Genomic DNA, 20,915 nt, shown 5'->3' on the forward strand with positions numbered 1-20,915 from the left:
AACCGAATCCCCCAGTCAGGCCCAGTAATGCACAGAGACCCAAAACTGCAACTTTTATTCACTGATCAGTCCGTTGCCAAGCGTCTAAGAGAGTGTCATTGCATCCAACATCCTAGGGAAAGATCTGTAGACAAAAAAGTACTAGCCTGATTTTGAATGATCCTCTGCCTGCGTCACACCTTGTCACGTCACGTCACGTCACGCACACGTTAACCCCCCTCTCTCTCTCCTTTGCTCCGTTCTATAGCCTCATATAACAAGGGAAGAAAACAATACAGACAAACATTTATTCACATTCAATATATATATTCTGCTACCAACCCGAACCCAGGAAGAAATAAATAGCTCAAAACATTTTAAAACCTGACCCCAAGAATAAATAGATCGCTCAAAACATTTTAATTTTAATCCGTCATTCAAATCAATGCATTATACTTCGTCAACATATATTCAATTTATAAATTTACTACATCTCTACAAATAGTTTAACGTTCACATAACAGTTACTTTAACGATTTTAAAAGAGTCATGTTCACCTTTCTTTTCCGGTAGCCATTAAACCCCTGAAAAGAAACCCCAAACAACATATGACCTTACGCCACCATTTTGTTTCGTAGACTCAGCACGACCGCATGTCGTAGCTCTAGCCCTGTAAAATCACGCATGCGCACATCCAATCAAAAACACGTTCTCACCTCCACTAAATGGATAACAGTCCAGCTGTACCTTTCATTCCCCTCCTAGTCAACCAACATTTAACAGCGCTCACAAAACATACAACCTGACTTACAGACAGTGACAAGTTTAAGAGACTTTAATCCATCGCAATGGAATCTCTAAGGATATCCGTTAGCATGTAGCACGCAACACAATTAGCATGTAGCATTAGCATTTAGCTTAGCCCAAGTTACACGGTGACACAAACCACAATTAGCATGTAGCATTAGCATCCACCTCAGCCACCATGTAGAATGTAGCCTGATTCACACTTTAGCCTTACAAAAATTAGCCTTAGCAACGATGTACCACGTGGCCTGAAACAATCAAACATTAGCCACGAGGCACCACGTGGCCCAAAACAATCCAGCCTTAGCTTCAGCCTCTAGCCAACTGCGGCCTACTAGCTATACAAATGAACACCCCGCACCGTGGCCAAATCATTATCATCCCAATTATCTCCGTCTAACTTTTTGTTGCCGTAAGTTCTGGATAATCATAGAGAGGTTACCCCATACATTATAGTTCGTCAACCATACGATGAGTATATAACATGCATATAATTCGTCCAGCTTAATAATTCCCAGAATTAACCTTACACCACATAACGCGTTGCAAGGATTTTATGGCCCATTCCTAAAGAATCGCCTCGGTCCGAGGTCTTTTCCGTATTCACGGTGCCCTAACTATGCAGACGTCTTCCAACATTTATTCTCTACCAATCCATTGTCCTAAACATGCTATTATTCCCCGTTTACCCATCAACCAAATTTAGAATATTTGTTATCAGACTCCTAATCGACAGCAACACCCCACATCAACCACGACCCAAGTACTTTTAACTGTACACCGTCAAAGCCCTCTCATGAATCAGCGGGATAACCAATGGCCAAATTTCTTTGTGAGTAATCTCTCACCTTTAAAGCCGGCTTGGACAGTAGTCAACTCGCGAATCCAGGAAAGGGACCAATAACGATGCAATCAATATCTCAGTGGAGCCTCCATTTGTAGTGTAGGTTATTCGTAGGTGTTACCGTCAATCAAGGAGTCTGCTTAGGCTGCATCGTGTTCAAAGGCCTTTATTCAAACCACGAGGTTCCAGCGTAAGTACAGACACAATGTCCGGAGAACCAGACCCAAATAAATCTTGCTGTATTCTAACTCTCCGTCGTTGCTCCCCCCTTTATATAGCCTTCCAAGAGTTGAATGGCTCCCTCTACTGTTCAATCCCCGTATCTTACAACCCACTTCCTGTCTGTCATATGTGATGTCACGCTAAAACCTTCCCTCTTGATAGCAACAATCAACCTTCCATTTCTTCATGAAAAACATTTAACAAAGACATAATTTTAATACACTACAGTATATTTACTTTTACTCAAGTATTACAATTGGGTACACTGGTAGTATATGGAAAGAAGGAGGAAAGTAAATCAGTGTTACTGATGTTTGAAGAAGAGTATCTGCCTACTCATAAGAGCGTTTGTGAATAAACCTTTGCAGTGTACTGGTGAAGCTAACTGGGATGCCGTCGGGTAAGCTTGGCGTCGGGTAAGCTTGGCTTTATACATAGCTTGGGCTTTGTCGAGTAAGGCTTAAACTATGTATTTAGATTGTAGTTAGGTATTGTGGGTAGTTATCGTGGGTTGTTGTATGTAATTATTGTAGGTTAGTATTGTATTCGGCTGTGCCGGGTGTAGCACGAAGCTAGCTAGCTAACCCACCACCTGGACTAGCTGGCGAGTAGCTATTAGCAACGGTATAGTTGTTTCACGCCTGAGAGTGCCTATAATTACGCCAGCTGGCTGCCTACAATAATTACATACAATAATTGCCTACCTTTCAGCTGTTTTCTAACCTCATTGTCTGAACCGTTAACGTTATGTAGCAAGTGGCTACTGTGCTTGAAATTTAGCTAGCTTGTTGCTACCTGGATAGCTACTAGTAAACAATAGCTGGAACGACCGAGCGAACAGACGTGAACTGGCTGAGTTAATTCAGTGGCTAGCTTTGCACTTGGCTAGTTAACAGTAGCTGTTAGGGGTAAGTCATAACCTACATTTTATTTTTAGATTTTTACATATTGATAGCCCGAGTCGTTCAAGGAATTCGGGACATGGGTGACTACTTAACGCTAGTTTGGCTCTCTGTGTGTGTTCGTGCCGTGAAAGGAGGGGTTCTTCTTTGTCTGAAAGCAATGGTTAGCTAGTTTGCTAACTATTCTAGCTAACTAACTGGCTGAATAAGCTGACAACGGACTCGCTCAAGCTGTCGGGACTAACCCACAATGTTAGACACGGAAACGAACGATCTGCTTGCGTGTTGATACACTGGTGGTTTGTTGTGGCCGAGTATTGGCGCTAAACCGTGTTGTTGGAGTCCGGCATGCTAGCTGGCTGTGGCGTCTTATGACGAGGTGCCCGGACGATTTTCATGGAATAATACTGCACCTAGTTAGCTAGCTGAATAAACTAAGTTAGTCTATTCCTAGAAAACATTGAACCGCTGTAGTTTACAACAATTATAGTTTCTGAGGTGGAAGTTGGGAGAGTTATATTTGGGAGTTGTGGTGAGGGAGGCCCCGCTCTCTCCTTTCCCAGATGTTTAGTTCATTTCATTCCGATCTCCTCTGCATTATTGTAGCCATCTGCTGCAGCCTGTCAACTATGCCTCTGCCTATCCCTGTTCTCTCCTCTCCGCACAGGCTACACAAACGCCTCACACCGCGTGGCTGCTGCCTCTCTAACCTGGTGGTCCCTGCACACACCACTCACGTGGAGTTCCAGGTCTCAGGCAGCCTCTGGAACTGCCGTTCTGCTGCCAACAAGGCAGAGTTCATCTCAGCCTATGCTACCCTCCAGTCCCTCGACTTCTTGGCGCTGACGGAAACATGGATTACCACTGAAAACACTGCTACTCCTGCTGCTCTCTCCTCGTCTGACCATGTGTTCTCGCATACCCCGAGAGCATCTGGTCAGCGGGGTGGTGGCACAGGAATCCTCATCTCTCCCAAGTGGACATTCTCAATTTTTCCCCTGACCCATCTGTCTATCTCCTCATTTGAATTCCATGCTGTCACAGTCACTAGCCCATTTAAGCTTAATATCCTTGTCATCTATCGCCCTCCAGGTTACCTTGGAGAGTTCATCAATGAGCTTGACGCATTGATAAGTTCCTTTCCTGAGGATGGCTCACCCCTCACTGTTCTGGGGGATTTCAACCTCCCTACGTCTACATTTGACTAATTTCTCTCTGCCTCCTTCTTTCCACTCCTCTCCTCTTTTGACCTCACCCTCTCACCGTCCCCCCCTACTCACAAGGCAGGCAATACGCTTGACCTCATCTTTACTAGATGCTGTTGTTCTACTAATCTCACTGCAACTCCCCTCCAAGTCTCAGACCACTACTTTGTATCCTTTTCTCTCTCCCTCTCCTCCAACACTACTCACTCTGCCCCTACACAGATGGTAATGCGCCGTCGCAACCTTCGCTCTCTCTCTCCCGCTACTCTCTCCTCTTCCATCCTATCATCTCTTCCCTCTGCTCAATCCTTCTCCCTCCAATCTCCTGATTCTGCCTCCTCAACCCTCCTCTCCTCCCTTTCTGCATCCTTTGACTCTCTATGTCCCCTATCCTCCCGGCCGGCTCGGTCCTCCCCTCCAGCTCCGTGGCTTGATGACTCATTGCGAGCTCACAGAACAGAGCTCCGGGCAGCTGAGCGGAAATGGAAGAAAACTAGACTCCCTGCGGACCTGGCATCTTTTCACTCCCTCCTCTCTACATTTTCTTCATCTGTTTCTGCTGCTAAGGCCACTTTCTACCACTCTAAATTCCAAGCATCTGCCTCTAACCCTAGGAAGCTCTTTGCCACATTCTCCTCCCTGCTGAATCCTCCCCCCCCCCTCCTCCCTCTCTGTGGATGACTTCGTCAACCATTTTGAAAAGAAGGTTGATGACATCCGATCCTCGTTTATTAAGTCAAATGACACTGCTGGTCCTGCTCACACTGCCCTACCCTATGCTTTGACTTCTTTCTCCCCTCTCTCTCCAGATAAAATCTTGCGACTTGTGACGGCAGGCCGCCCAACTACCTGCCCGCTTGACCCTATCCCCTCCTCTCTTCTCCAGACCATCTCCGGTGACCTTCTCCCTTACCTCACCTCGCTGATCAACTCATCCTTGACCGCTGGCTATGTCCCTTCCGTCTTCAAGAGAGCGAGAGTTGCACCCCTTCTCAAAAAACCAACACTCGATCCCTCTGATGTCAACAACTACAGACCAGTATCCCTTCTTTCTTTTCTCTCCAAAACTATTGAGCGTTCCGTCTTTAGCCAACTCTCTTGCTATCTATCTCAGAATGACCTTCTTGATCCAAACTAGTCAGGTTTCAAGACTGGTCATTCAACTGAGACTGCTCTTCTCTGTGTCACGGAGGCTCTCCGCACTGCTAAAGCTAACTCTCTCTCCTCTGCTCTTGTCCTTCTAAACCTGTCTGCTGCCTTTGATACTGTGAACCATCAGATCCTCCTCTCCACCCTCTCCGAGCTGGGCATCTCCGGCGCGGCTCACTCTTGGATTGCGTCCTACCTGACCGGTCGCTCCTACCAAGTGGCGTGGCGAGAAGCTGTCTCCGCACCACGTGCTCTCACCACTGGTGTCCCCCAGGGCTCAGTTCTAGGCCCTCTCCTATTCTCGCTATACACCAAGTCACTTGGCTCTGTCATATCCTCACATGGCCTCTCCTATCATTGCTACGCTGATGACACACAACTAATCTTCTCTTTTCCCCCTTCTGATAACCAGGTGGCGAATCGCATCTCTGCATGTCTGGCAGACATATCAGTATGGATGACGGATCACCACCTCAAGCTGAACCTTGGCAAGCTGCTCTTCCTCCCGGGGAAGGACTGCCTGTTCCATGATCTCGCCATCACGGTTGACAACTCCGTTGTGTCCTCCTCCCAGAGTGCGAAGAGCCTTGGCGTGACCCTGGACAACACCCTGTCGTTCTCCGCTAACATCAAGGCGGTGACCCGATCCTGTAGGTTCATGCTCTACAACATTCGGAGAGTACGACCCTGCCTTACACAGGAAGCGGCACAGGTCCTAATCCAGGCACTTGTCATCTCCTGTCTGGATTACTGCAACTCGCTGTTGGCTGGGCTCCCTGCCTGTGCCATTAAACCCCTACAACTCATCCAGAATGCCGCAGCCCGTCTGGTGTTCAACCTTCCCATGTTCTCTCACGTCACCCCGCTCCTCCGCACACTCCACTGGCTTCCAGTTGAAGCTCGCATCTGCTACAAGACCATGGTGCTTGCCTACGGAGCTGTGAGGGGAACGGCACCTCCGTACCTTCAGGCTCTGATCAGTCCCTACACCCAAACGAGGGCATTGCGTTCATCCACCTCTGGCCTGCTGGCTCCCCTACCTCTGCGGAAGCATAGTTCCCGCTCAGCCCAGTCAAAACTGTTCGCTGCTCTGGCACCCCAATGGTGGAACAAGCTCCCTCACGACGCCAGGACAGCGGAGTCACTCACCACCTTCCGGAGACATTTGAAACCCCACCCAGGAATACCTGGGATAGGATAAAGTAATCCTTCTACCCCCCCTTACCCCAACCCACCCCCCCCCCCAAAAAAAAGAAAAAAAAAAGAAAAGTAAATATAACGAAAAAATAAATAAAAATACATTGTAAAGTGGTTATCCCACTGGCTATAAGGTGAATGCACCTATTTGTAAGTCGCTCTGGATAAGAGCGTCTGCTAAATGACGTAAATGTAATGTAAATGTGTCTTATTTGCAAAAGGTATGGTCATGTATCAAGTGTGTGCCGACAGAAACAATATGTTAGTGAAGAAGGTGATGATCTATGGCAGGGTTCTTCAATTCCGGTCCTGGAGGGCCGAAACACTTCTGTTTTTTATTTTTACCTGGTAGTTAATTGCACTCACCTGGTGTCCCAGGTCTGAATTAGCCCCTGATTAGAAGGAGAGGCTGAAAAACAGAGGTGTTTCGGCCCTCCAGGACCGGAATTGAAGAACCCTGATCTATGGTGTTGTAATCGTGGTGGAAATCACGTTGCCGAATTACCAGAGTGTCCTGCTAGGGTGAAGGAATTGACAACTCCGTTGTGTCCTCCTCCCAGAGTGCGAAGAGCCTTGGCGTGACCCTGGACAACACCCTGTCGTTCTCCGCTAACATCAAGGCGGTGACCCGATCCTGTAGGTTCATGCTCTACAACATTCGGAGAGTACGACCCTGCCTTACACAGGAAGCGGCACAGGTCCTAATCCAGGCACTTGTCATCTCCTGTCTGGATTACTGCAACTCGCTGTTGGCTGGGCTCCCTGCCTGTGCCATTAAACCCCTACAACTCATCCAGAATGCCGCAGCCCGTCTGGTGTTCAACCTTCCCATGTTTTCTCACGTCACCCCGCTCCTCCGCACACTCCACTGGCTTCCAGTTGAAGCTCGCATCTGCTACAAGACCATGGTGCTTGCCTACGGAGCTGTGAGGGGAACGGCACCTCCGTACCTTCAGGCGCGGCTCACTCTTGGATTGCGTCCTACCTGACCGGTCGCTCCTACCAAGTGCCGTGGCGAGAAGCTGTCTCCGCACCACGTGCTCTCACCACTGGTGTCCCCCAGGGCTCAGTTCTAGGCCCTCTCCTATTCTCGCTATACACCAAGTCACTTGGCTCTGTCATATCCTCACATGGCCTCTCCTATCATTGCTACGCTGATGACACACAACTAATCTTCTCCTTTCCCCCTTCTGATAACCAGGTGGCGAATCACATCTCTGCATGTCTGGCAGACATATCAGTATGGATGACGGATCACCACCTCAAGCTGAACCTTGGCAAGCTGCTCTTCCTCCCGGGGAAGGACTGCCTGTTCCATGATCTCGCCATCACGGTTGACAACTCCGTTGTGTCCTCCTCCCAGAGTGCGAAGAGCCTTGGCGTGACCCTGGACAACACCCTGTCATTCTCCGCTAACATCAAGGCGGTGACCCGATCCTGTAGGTTCATGCTCTACAACATTCGGAGAGTACGACCCTGCCTTACACAGGAAGCGGCACAGGTCTTAATCCAGGCACTTGTCATCTCCTGTCTGGATTACTGCAACTCGCTGTTGGCTGGGCTCCCTGCCTGTGCCATTAAACCCCTACAACTCATCCAGAATGCCGCAGCCCGTCTGGTGTTCAACCTTCCCATGTTCTCTCACGTCACCCCGCTCCTCCGCACACTCCACTGGCTTCCAGTTGAAGCTCGCATCTGCTACAAGACCATGGTGCTTGCCTACGGAGCTGTGAGGGGAACGGCACCTCCGTACCTTCAGGCTCTGATCAGTCCCTACACCCAAACGAGGGCATTGCGTTCATCCACCTCTGGCCTGCTGGCTCCCCTACCTCTGCGGAAGCATAGTTCCCGCTCAGCCCAGTCAAAACTGTTCGCTGCTCTGGCACCCCAATGGTGGAACAAGATCCCTCACGACGCCAGGACAGCGGAGTCACTCACCACCTTCCGGAGACATTTGAAACCCCACCCAGGAATACCTGGGATAGGATAAAGTAATCCTTCTACCCCCCCTTACCCCAACCCACCCCCCCCAAAAAAAAAAAAAAAATATAAGAAAAGTAAATATAATGAGAAAAAATAAAAAAAAATAAAAAATTGTGTGATTATTTATTGTGTGACACAAAATTGTGCCATCTTAGTAATTTTATCTGCCATATTTTAATGCGTCATACAGTTCTGGGACCAGGCTACCTGCCATTACTTTTCAGGTAACATAAATAAAGTTTAAATAAAGTAGTTGCTGGTTGCAGTGCTCTGGCTGTACCAGCTATTGTAGTAAATTCCTGAATGGTCGACCCATATCTGAGATCCCTGAGTAAAAAAAAGTCATAAGACTTAGCTACATGACATTATAAAACATGTTTTTTGTCATTTAGCAGACTTCCTTATCCAGAGCGACTTACAGGCGCAATTAGGGTTAAGTGCCTTGCTCAAATGCAAAATGGCAGATTTTTTCACTTAGTCAGCTCAGGGTTTTGAACCGACCCAGAGGTCAATGGTGGTACTTCCCTGTAGCCTGTTCGCTCTGGGTGAAGGTGTGAACTTTGGTCCCTCCTCCACGCCTCATCTGGTGGTCTGGTGCTGGAAACCGGTCCCAGCACACACAATGTAATCATGTGTGTCAAATATGTAAGTTGAAAACATTGTATGTTAAAAGCACTGTGTGTGTGTCCCTAACCTTGCCAACAGACAAAGAGCTGTAAATAGATCAGTGGTAGACCAGTCAGGGCCTTGATGGGCTTGGCAACAGTAACAAGGGGTGATGTGTAAAGAAATGTGTTTTTTTTAGGGGAGAACATTTCTTTGGAACCATCAGGTGACATCCTAAAAACAAAGATGTTCCCGCAACATGCTGGGTACTAAACAAAAACCTCCAGGGGACCATGACAGAACGTCCTGTTTTAAAAGTCATCAGACAAAAACTAAAAAGAAAATGATGCTGTCTAGTTTGCTTAATATAAGGAATTTGAAATGATGTATACTTTTACTTTTGATACTTAAGTATATTTTAGCAATTACATTTACTTTTGATACTTAAGTATATTTAAAACCAAATACTTTGACTTTCACTTGAGTAATTTATTAAAGTATATTTACTTTTACTCAATTATTACAATTGTGTACACTGGTAGTATATGGAAAGAAGGAGGAAATTAAATCAGTGTTACTGATGTTTGAAGAAGAGTATCTGCCTACTCATAAGAGCGTTTGTGAATAAACCTTTGCAGTGTCTTAATTGCAAAAGGTATGGTCATGTATCAAGTGTGTGCCGACAGAAACAATATGTTAGTGAAGAAGGTGATGATCTATGGTGTTGTAATCGTGGTGGAAATCACGTTGCCGAATTCCCAGAGTGTCCTGCTAGGGTGAAGGAATTTTAAGAAGCACGGATCCGGGCTGTACAGCACAGAGGCGCAGGATATTGTTGAAGGAGCGAGTGGAGCTGAGGAAGCTATGGCAGTGGATGCCCAGCAGCCAGTTGAAATTCAGATTGTCGTTCATCAGTTGAAGGATACAGATACATTGATAGTGAAGAAGGTGGCGTTTATTGCGCAAGTGATTAATTGTACTGCCCAAACAAGCAAGAAGTCGGACATAATTGGATATTCAGGAATTAACATCTGAAACATTGCAGGGAATACTGACTGAAGATGATTCACCCTCCCAGGGCCCTGAGCCTGTGTAGGGGTGTGATTTAGATTTGACTATGACTGAAGGAGTGGGATGTTTTTATTTATTTATCTATTTGTCTTTTGTATGTTTTTTATTTTTCCTTTGCACAATGGATTAAAACATTTTCTCCAGTTCACTACAGTTAGTGGCGGCATGCACATTAAATTAGTGCGAACAACATTATATCCGAAAAGAAAAAGAAGTCTTACTCAGTACGTTTACCATAGAAAAGAATGGTCACAGTTACTGTCTGCTTAAGGCTTAAGGGGCTCTCCCATAGGCACTGTTAGAAATTGCGTAATTCAAATCTGGTATTGGAATAAGAGAAAACATAATCAAGAGATATTCAATCCAAGCTAAATTTATTATATGCAAAATGTATGTATGATAAGTATGATGGTTCGTATATGGGCTCACTGAAATACCACGCAGGGCAGACAGAGAACTAATCCATTGTTACAGGCTGTTCTTTTAAATACCCTGACAGTGATAGTTCCCGCTCCTTGCTGGGCCTATCAGGGTAGAGGTTGGGCGTGGTTTAGACTTACTCAACCTATCGCTGGCGCTCAGGCTGGTCCCAGCCCCTTGGCGCTCCACTGTTGCCAGGCATAAATTGTTATCATAACAACCTGTAGAGTCAGCTCCCATAGACACCGTTCCACTGTACTCTATGTACCTACGTTCAAGGACGGTTCACAGATCACAAAGAAGCAGTGTAGTCTAGAATTTTGAGACACAAGTTCTTATCTCATCCTACCCCCTAACGTTCCTCACATGAATCACAGCTTGTTATGTGGAACAATTTATATCAGTACAGTACAAACCTTCTATGTTTAATCACCAATGCATTCCTTCTAAGCTATTCATCACATCCAGATCCAGTTATGAGAAAATAGATCCCCACAGCACCAATGCGATAGCAGCTGTGTCTGGTCAGCTTAGTTCACCTGACTGTATATGAATCAGAAAAAAAGGCGCTAGCGGGATCTCTCGCTTCCTCTTCCATCTCTGAAATAACCTTTGGAGCGGGTTTGTTTTATTTGTGACCACCATTATTTCCTCGACGTAGCCATAATCACTAAATACCCAACTCTCAGTCGACTGAAAATGTCTCAACTACAGATGCTGCGTGTGTTTTTAAATGAGCGTTTAATGGCTACTGCTGTCGAGATTTTCGGGGCAGTTGAGAAAACGGTAACACAGTACCAAGAGGAGAATGATAGGCTATAGAGACTGCTGCGGATCACACCGAAGATAAAGGTTCGTATAGCATAGAACCCCGTATGATCGCCACATTCAACACTAGCCATGAACTTATCCAGTGATTTTTTTGTTGTTGTCTACATTTAGCAAGTCAGCATTGAAAATAGATGCGACAATTGCCTGCTACGCTGCGTTTCCATTGAGCTGTCTTATCGATAAAAACGGCTGTGCGTAATGACGTCACACAAACTTTCGCAAAACCTAGGTCTTTTCTCAATTACATTTTATCAACTCCTCCGTCCTCCTTTAGAAAAAGGTCAAAGATAATCGAGGAGAGGGAAAGCAGAAAATGTGCTTGTATGAAATGAGAGATCAGGCAAAGGACGTTTATAGGGTGGAATCCCAAAATAAATGTATCTAGTTAGTTGTGCAAGACATTTTATTGATAAAGCCTGGCGGGTAGGAGCGTTGGGCCAGTAACCGAAAGGTTGGTGTTTCGAATCCCCGAGCTGACAAGATAAAAATTATGTCGTTCTGCCCCTGAGCAAGGCAGCTAACCCACTGTTCCCCGGGTGCCGATGACGTGGGTGTCGATTAAGGCATCCCCCCTCACCTCTCTGATTCAGAGGGGCTGGGTTAAATGCGGAAGACACATTTCAGTTGAATGCAATCAATTGCACAACTGACTAGGTATCCCCCTTTCCCAATCACGTGCCCTGCGTACGTTCTGTAATCATCATTTGTTTGACAAACTCAGTTTCCAACATAATTTGGCGCAATAAAGAACGATTTGACTAAACAAAAATCCACCCGACAATTGCTTGCTACGGTGCATTTACTTTTAACTGTCTTGTCGATAAAAACAGCTGGAGTACATTTTTGTCATCTAGCAGACACTCTTATCCAGAGCAACTTACATGAGCAATTAGGGTTAAGTGCCTTGCTTAAGGGCACATCGACAGATTTTTCACCTAGTCAGCTCGGGGATTAGAACCAGCGACCTTTCGGTTACTGGCACAAGGCTCTTACCCACTAAGCTACCTGCCGCCCTGGTAGCTTAATGACCTTACACAAAAAAAGCTAGAATGTCGAAATAAAAATGAAGTGGTTAAAGTGTTTCCATTATCCATTTAGGCAAATTGCGCATTAATAGCCTACATTTGCGACAGCCTGTATGCCCTCCCACCTACACTATATATACAAAAGTATGTGGACACCCCTTCAAATTATATTCAGCTATTTCAGCCACACCCATTGCTGACAGGTGTATAAAATCAAGCACACAGCCATGCAATCTCCATAGACAAACATTGGCAGTAGAATGGCCTTACTGAAGAGCTCAGTGACTTTCAATGTGGCACCTTCATAGGATGGCACCTTTCCAACAAGTCAGTTTGTCAAATTTCTGCCCTGCTAAAGCTGCCCCGGTCAACTGTAAGTGCTGTTATTGTGAAGTGGAAACGTCTAGGAGCAACAACGGCTCAGCCGCGAAGTGGAAGGCCACACAGGCTCACAGAATGGAACTGCCTAGTGCTGAAGCGCATAGCCTGTAAAAATGGTCTGTCCTCAGTTGCAACACTCACTACCGAGTTCCAAACTGCCTCCGGAAGCAACATCAGCACAATAACTGTTCGTCAGGAGCTTCATGAAATGGGTTTCCATGGCTGAGCAGCCACACACAAGCCTAAGATCACCATGCGCAATGCCAAGCATCGGCTGGAGTGGTGTAAAGCTCGCTGCCATTGGACTCTGGAGCAGTAGAAACGCGTTCTCTGGGGTGATGAATCACGCTTCACCATCTGGCAGTCCAATGGACGAATCTGGGTTTAGCGGATGCCAGGAGAACGCTAGCAGATCCAATATATAGTGCCAACTGAAAAGTTTGGTGAAGGAGGAATAATGGTCTGGGGCTGTTTTTCATGGTTCGAGCTAGGCCCCTTAGTTCTAGTACAGCATACAATGACATTCTAGACAATTCTGTGCTTCCAACTTTGTGGCAACAGTTTGGGGAATGCCCTTTTCAGCATGACAATGCCCCCGTGCACAAAGCGAGGTCCATACAGAAATGGTTTGTTGAGATCGGTGTGGAAGAACTTGACTGGCCTGCACAGAGCCCTGACCTCAACCCCATCGAACACCTTTGGGATTAGTTGGGGACTGCGAGCCAGGCTTAATCGCCCAACATCAGTGCCCGACCTCACTAATGCTCTTGTGGCTGAATGGAAGCAAGTCCCCGCATTAATGTTCCAACATCTAGTGGAAAGCCTTCCCAGAAGAGTGGCGGCTGTTATAGAAGCAAAAGGGGGACCAACTCCATATTAATGCCCGTGATTTTGGAATGAGATGTTCGACGAGCAGGTGTCCAAATACATTTGGCCATGTAGTGTATCTGCTTCATGTCTCAGGTAGCCGCAAAAGCGAGCATGGATAGAACGCAAGAATTTACAAATGTATAGTTAGATACGTGATGACATCACCCGCATACCTTATTATTAGGCATTAAAAACGCCATTTCATCATCATTTGTCGCAATAAAGTTAGACAAAAAAAATCTGCCCGTCCAACAGATTATACAATTTTTGTTGATCTTTAGAAAATTTGTCCTATAGCTGTGTATTTTTTTTCCGAATAAACCTGGGTCAATGAAAACCCGCCTAATGTTTTGTGATTATGGTGTCTTACATTTTTTTGCTAACGGGTTAGCAATTAGCATGTTTTACATTTCTTTGGAAATACTACTATTACCAGCTAGCCTATTTCCATCGGCATATGGTCCCCAGTTAGTGGCCATCTTACTATTTTGCTAAATAATGAGATATATCCGTTTGAATTTTGTTAAAAAAAAGAGACATGAACCTCTTCTCTGAAGTGTTTCCTAGATCGTTGGCTAGATTTCCGGTCAAAACAATAGGCCCTTTTCACGTGACGTCAGACAACTTCCGTTCTGCCGCGATGCAGGTTATGTTTACATCCGGTGTCGCTTAGGAACGCTTAGCTAGTAGCACATCATTATGGAGTTCACCCAGTCCCTTTCACATCTGCCACCAATACGACTTAACGACGTAGAACGACTTGCTGACAAGTGGTCCCTTACTTCAAGATCGAAGCTTGATAAAGGCTACAAGTTCTTCGTTGAAGGTTACCTGTTTGATTATGAAGGTACGTGTTTATCTTTATTTAGCTTAAATTAGCCCTATGCTAGCGAAGGTTATGAGCTGACGAGTTTCTGTTTTGCAGCCTCTTTTTAATATTACTGCTGTTTGTATCGACCGTAAGATAAGAGTCAGTAATGTATTAATGGCTAATGCTGCGCCCTTTCTCCCAATCACTGTATTGAAACAGTCTCAAGTGTAGTTAACGGTGAGGTGACAGTGAGAGGGCGATGTTACAGGTCCATGAAGAAAAATGAGGAGGCTCATCGGCTTCAGGTTTCTCAGATAAACAGTTCTCTAACATTATGATAAGATAGGTTAAGATAGATAAGTTTTCTTTTTGTTGTGTTTTGCTGCGGTTGCAGATTTAATAAGAATGATTCCACAATGTTCCACTGTGGATCAGTTTGTTTCTCAGTCTGAGCTCTGATTTTGTATCATTAAACTTAATACACAACGAAATTCTTACAAACCGATGTGGGTTGTTGACGGCAATAAAGACTGGGAAAGATTCTGTGATAACTCAAAATGTTCAAATTTTCGATAAGTGTTGGCACTACTTGTCAAAGGTTTCAGAACAGCCAATTTTTCTTAATTAAAAAAAGAAATTGGGTTTTGAAAATTGTGTACAGTAGTTTATAATGAAACGCAGAAAAAATGTTTTGTAAGTACAGCACTAATTGTTATGTCTCTATGAACAGGTTACACTAGACTCTGCAGAGGTTCCTGTGGTACTCAATCACATGTCATGTTCCTGCTCTGCTGGGAAAGCACTATGTAATCACATAGTAGCACTTCTTTTTCAAAGTGCTCACTATGTTACCATGGGCTTTAAGACAGTGCCATTGCCTCTGTCATGCACCAGCGCACTGCAGACCTGGCACCGGCCTAGGACACAGGTCAGACATTATTTGTTACACTGATGCAGAACTTTGCAGTTTGTATTGACTTTTGACAATGTATTGTTCATCATTATTATATCACAGGGAATTGTACCAGAGGCCACCAATGATATGGCGGTGTGTAAACCAGCGGCTAAGAAAAAAACAAGTGTCAGAGCTGGTGTGAAGTGCACACTGTACCGAGCCTATGATGGTGAGTCTGAATGAGCCCCCGCCTGTACTAGAGCACAAAGACTTTAGTGCATTTCTAAAATAATACAAACATAAAAGTGATTATTATTTGTTACTTTTTATATAGACTTTCAGTGGATATTTTTTTATTTGTATTAGAAGCATGTACGAGACTGGATGAGTGTGGTTGTCTTTTTTAGTGAAAAAGATAAGGTGGCATTTAATGAAATCTAAACTTGACATATCTCACTTTCATGCCAGGGCCTATTCCGGATCCTCACGTCATGGCCAGTGCTGAGAAACTGAAAGACATCCGTCCACAACCAGGGATTTGCAAATTGCTGCACGGGCTTGAGGGCCTTAATTTGGTGGACTCTAAATTTGGCCCTGTGCCATTTGGGTCTGTGCTTTCTTACCAGTGCCCTCTAGAATTAAGTAGAGATATTATTAAACACCCTGGTGCCAGTGAGTTTCCTCAGTTGCCTATTGAAGGTTACAACTTTAAATTTCCCATTGATTTTGAGCCCAACTACATACAACAATGTCATTTGGACAGCCTGATTGTGTCAGAGGAGATGTCTGCTGCTATTGAAGCAGAAACAAGAATGCAGTCAGAATGCCAGCTGTGGAGCCAGGTACGCAAACCCCGACTGACAGCCAGCAGATTCCGTGAAATATGCCATGTTCGTGGGGAGTTGTCTGCCAAGGCTTTGGCAACCCGCATTCTGAGAGGAACTCCTCAGACAGCTGCTATGAGAAGAGGGTTGGATCTGGAACCTGAGATACTGAGGCAATATTCTGATTTTTGTGATGTCTCTCTGAAACAATGCGGGGTCATCATCCACCCTGATTCACCTCACCTTGCAGCCAGCCCGGATGCTAAAGTCTTCTGCCCAACAGAAGCACCACCATTTGGTCTTGCTGAGGTTAAGAGTTGCGATGTTGAAAATGTTACCCAAGTTAAACACCTGATCACAGTTAAAGGCCAGGCCTGCCTTAAGAAGAGCCACAAATACTACTATCAGGTTCAAGGCCAACTCGCCTTAAGCGGACTTCAGTGGTGTGACTTCATTACAGATACCCGCACTGACTTCACAGTTGAGAGAATCTTTAGGGATGAGGAGATTATCCACTCAATGCGACAGAAGCTTGATCATTTCTATTATAACATCTACATGGATGTCTTCTTAAGTTATAAAACATAAGGCAGAATTTTATGTGTAAATAGTGTTAAGGTAAATGTGGAAGGTGAACCTTTGACATTTTTTTCTTTAACTGCAAATTAACTTGTCATATACTGTATATCTCCTATGTACTGAAACACACATTTTGAAAAGGATTGTGATGTAAATGTCGACATGTTTTTCTTTAACTGCAAATGAACTTAATTGTGTTATATACTGTATATCTATGTATTGAAATACAAATTTTGAAAAGGATTGCGATGTTGTAAATGCTCTTACCAAAATCAAAAAGGATTGGAAGCAGTTGCTTGCAAACATATATTTAATAGTTCCATCAGTGCCATGACACATAAGCACATAACATGGTTAATAGTTGGATATTTTTACAATATATCACATTAGGTTCATTAATAGCTATGAAAAAGTTATTACCCTTAACAAAAACATACAGTATAACATTAGATCAATTAAATTACCAACAAAGTTAATTCATATTTACATTTTTTTGTACATACAATACAGTAATATAAAAGTACTTCTATTTACAGCCCATCTAGCTTACTCAGGAAATATACAACTTCCAGTTGACAAAAACATCAGACTGGTTTGTCTCCTGTAATGTCAAGAGGTCCCTGATAGTTCGACATGAGGCAGCAGATGGCCCACAGCTGATTCACTGAACCCACTGTGGAAAGAGGAACAAGCCCATCCCAGATATGGTACTCCTTCACCCTCCGTATGGCCCTCTCGACTAAAATCCTCAGCCGGGCGATGGCCTGGGTCTTAAGAGTGTCCTCCCTGCTGAGCTGAGGAGATTTTTACGGGAAGATACGGGAATTTCTGTTTGTTGTTTGAACAAAATGGTACACTGCAATAGCATCTTCTCGAAGATTGTGCCATGCTTCGGTGTTGGATGGGATACTGTTGCGATACAGACACCGGGAGAAAAGAAACAGCTAAATTAACATTCAGCTTTGACCAGGAATCAATATTTATCTAGCTATCATGCACAACAGTATTTGAATAGGTGAGTTACTATACATTCATGAATAAACTAACTGCCTAACAAAGGGTTAGATAGCTAGCTAAGTAAACTTGTTACATTACAGCCAGGCAGCAATGTAACGCTACCTTTTAACGTTATCGGTATCTGGTACTAAGTTGTTGTTAGCTAACGTTAGCCCACTTTTAAGTAACTAAGGCAGTGAACAATTATGAATTAACAATAACGTTAGCAAGTTACAAACCATTGCATATACGTAAACATTATTACTCTTAACTTTACTAATTTAACTTAAACGTACCTCAGAAGAGAAGTCTCAGGTTACGGGCGAACGGAAGTGAAGTTAACCTGCTACGCGGAAAGGCGGAAGTTAGATGACGTCATCGTGAAAAGGGCCTATTACTCATCCGTCAACATTTAATTGCATACCCTGCTGCGCCCTCCTGTGGACTCTTATAAAATGGGTTGTATGGATCCTGGATGCTGATTGGACGAGCAGCGTATGTGAGTTTTAACTCTGAGGTTCCGGGTTTCTGATAGCATGTCAACGCGGCATTTGCCTTATTGTCCGACTTCGGAAAAGATGTTTCACTCTTGAATTGTGATTTCCCCTGTGCCAAAAAATTTGACATAATTTTTTTCCTGAGCCAGGCGACATCACGCATCAACTTTATTATTATAGATATATCCAAGTAAATGCCAATAGAAAAAAAGCTAAAACAAACGAAAATGCGACTGACACGCACACGTCTGTAGTATTGGCAACCTGACCAATATGTTGGTAATCGTTTTATAAAAGCAATAAGGCACGCAAGTCAGCGCTATATAATGACTACATAATATATATAATGCTATATAATGACTGCTTCGCTGCGGGCAGAACAACACCATTTACCGATGACTGTATTCTTTATATAGCACTGCCTCTTGTGCCTTATTGCTTAATTCAAACAACCAAATAATGTCTCATAATTACTTTTACAGATGAATCGTATGTTTTGACAAAGTCAAAACTTTTGAAATAAATAGATTTCTCTTCAGTTTATTGAGGTTATCAAAAATAGATTCTCGTTTTTAAATGATTTAATTGGAATTTCAGTTTACTTCTAGGATTTACTGTCTTAAAGGGGCAATCTGCGATTGGTACATACATTAAAAAAAAATTTTTTAAATTAATTATACAATGAGTATACAAAACATTAGGAACACCTAAATTATACACCTTTCCATGACATAGATTGACCAGGTGAATCCAGGTGAAAGTTATGATCCCTTATTGATGTGACTTGTTAAATCCACTTAATTCAGTGTAGATGAAGGGGAGGAGACAGGTTGAAGAACGATTTTTAAGCCTTGAGACAATTGAGACATGGATTGTGTATGTGTGCCATTCAGAGGGTGAATGTGAAAGACAAAAGATTTAAGTGCCTTTGAACAGGGTAGTAGGTGCCAGGTGCACCGGTTTGTGTCAAAAACTGCAACGCTGCTGGGCTTTTCATGCTCAACAGTTTCCCAAGTGGACATCCAGCCAACTTGACACAACTGTGGGAAGCATTGGAGTCAACATGGGCCAGCATCCCTGTGGAACGCTTTCAACACCTTGTAGAGTCCATGCCCCCTGACGAATTGAGGCTGTTCTGAGGGCAAAAGGGGGTGAAACTCAATATTACGAAAGTATTCCTAATGTTTTGTGTATATACCCATTGACTCTCGTTAGCTTACTTCAACTGTCGTACCCCATCAGAACCCCAAATATAAGCTTGTTTTACTACAGTGTTTCTAAACAATGGTTTTGATATCATAGCTGGTCAGTCCTTGCACCCATAACTCTGTCTGAATTTGAGTGGTTACATTTCTCCAGCCCCATCCCTCAGTTATTTACCAAAACAATGGTGGGGTGCCGCTTTGTTATTGTTTGAACTGCAGATTGCCCATTTCAATTCGAATTCACCCTAACCCTCATGTGTAAAGACAGTATAACCTCTACTCCTCATCTCCTTCCCTCCAGACTCCCTGCAGCTCTCTCTCGCTGTCTCTGAAGAGGAGGTTCTCCCTGAGCACTGTGAGCAGGAATGGAGCCTTAGTCTGGGACAGGAGAACACTGAGGCCACACAGATTAAAGAGGAGGAACTCTTGACCAGTCAGGAGGAAGAACCGCTTCAAGAACTCTTTGATACCAAAGAATCCATATTCGCTCCTCCCTATGTGACAAGTGAATGTGATCAGGAGGACCCACTTCAGTCCTTGACTCCTCCTCAAATCCAGACTGTGGAGAACAGGGAGTGTGACCCTAAACAAGTGAATCTCACATCTTTTGACACATTGACTCAGCTAAAGGCTCTCAACATTCCCTCTGACCCTCCAGATAATCAAAACAATGCATCCAGCCCTAGCACAGCTGAAAGCAGCGAGTCAATAGAACTAGACAGCAGCCCAACATTAGATCCCAGACCACCATTCGATCACAACCCACCATTGGAGAAACACAGTTCCAAACCCAGCAACACAGCTATAAAAACTCGCCTCTGCTGTGACTGTGGCGAAACGTTTGCTCTAAAAGCTGACCTGCAGATGCATGTGACTCTCGCCAAGAAGAAACCCAGTGAATGCCAATTCTGCAAAAAATGCTACAACTCCATCTGTAAACTGAAGGCCCATGTCAGACTGTGTCACGATGGGAAAACCAGCACCTATCCCTTTTGTGGCAAGACCTTCAAACTCAAAGGAGATCTTTCCAATCACATGATGATTGACACAGGAGAGAAATCATTTAGCTGTGGTGACTGTGGGAAGAGCTTTAATCGCAAGGGGAACCTAAACCAACATATACAGACTCACACAGGGGAGAATTTTTTGTTGTTGTGGTGACTGTGGGAAAAGCTTCAGTCTCAAGAGTAACCTAACCGAACATGTTCGGACTCACACAAGAGAGAAACCATTTAGCTGTGTTGACTGTGGGAAGAGCTTCAATCGCAAGCAGCCCCTAACCATGCATAAACTGACTCACATGGGAGTAAAACCATTTAGCTGTGGTGACTGTGGGAAAAGTTTCAATTTAAAGGACTCGCTAAAGAAGCATAAACTGACTCATACAGGAGAGAAACCCTTTAGTTGTGGTGACTGTGGGAAAAGCTTCAGTGTCAAGGGGAACCTAACCATGCACAAACTGACTCACACAGGAGAGGAATATGGCTGTTCTGTCTGTGGGAAAATATTCATTCGTAAGGCTCAGCTGTTGAAACAAATGAATAAAGTCCACAAAGAAAGAGAACATGACTAAAAGAGAATAAAAAAAATGTGGACAAAGATCTGTCAAAAGAGCA

The 20,915-nt window shown here is 44.3% G+C and overlaps 1 protein-coding gene and 1 long non-coding RNA gene across 3 annotated transcripts; one reads left to right on the forward strand and one right to left on the reverse strand.

Moving 5' to 3' along the window:
- Positions 1-15,039: 15,039 nt before the first annotated feature.
- LOC311112368 (uncharacterized protein) lies at positions 15,040-16,844 on the forward strand. 2 transcript variants are annotated; one of them, XM_084155455.1, is made up of 3 exons: positions 15,040-15,231; positions 15,319-15,427; positions 15,667-16,844. In XM_084155455.1, the coding sequence occupies exons 1-3, from the start codon at positions 15,076-15,078 to the stop codon at positions 16,608-16,610; spliced, it is 1,209 nt and encodes a 402-aa protein (XP_084011581.1). In that variant the 5' UTR covers positions 15,040-15,075; the 3' UTR covers positions 16,611-16,844. The 2 variants fall into 2 exon arrangements, with proteins under 2 accessions (XP_084011581.1, XP_084011582.1); XM_084155456.1 differs by having other exon boundaries at positions 15,102-15,427.
- A 49-nt stretch (positions 16,845-16,893) lies between these two features.
- Positions 16,894-17,983, reverse strand: LOC311112387. The gene is made up of 2 exons (XR_014610867.1): positions 17,894-17,983; positions 16,894-17,510 (listed from the first exon to the last, which is right to left on the reverse strand). It is a non-coding gene; the product is annotated as an uncharacterized lncRNA (long non-coding RNA).
- Positions 17,984-20,915: the final 2,932 nt, after the last annotated feature.

Source organism: Coregonus lavaretus (assembly GCF_964263955.1).
Source record: "Coregonus lavaretus genome assembly, chromosome: 38".
Taxonomy (NCBI): domain Eukaryota; kingdom Metazoa; phylum Chordata; class Actinopteri; order Salmoniformes; family Salmonidae; genus Coregonus; species Coregonus lavaretus.

Excerpts from the sequence above, each read along its gene's own strand:
- LOC311112368 (XM_084155455.1), top strand. The coding sequence starts at position 15,076 with ATGTCATGTTCCTGCTCTGCTGGGAAAGCACTATGTAATCACATAGTA. Across the intron at positions 15,232-15,318 it reads GGCACCGGCCTAGGACACAG|GGAATTGTACCAGAGGCCAC; the intron begins GTCAGACATTAT and ends ATTATATCACAG. Across the intron at positions 15,428-15,666 it reads ACTGTACCGAGCCTATGATG|GGCCTATTCCGGATCCTCAC; the intron begins GTGAGTCTGAAT and ends CTTTCATGCCAG.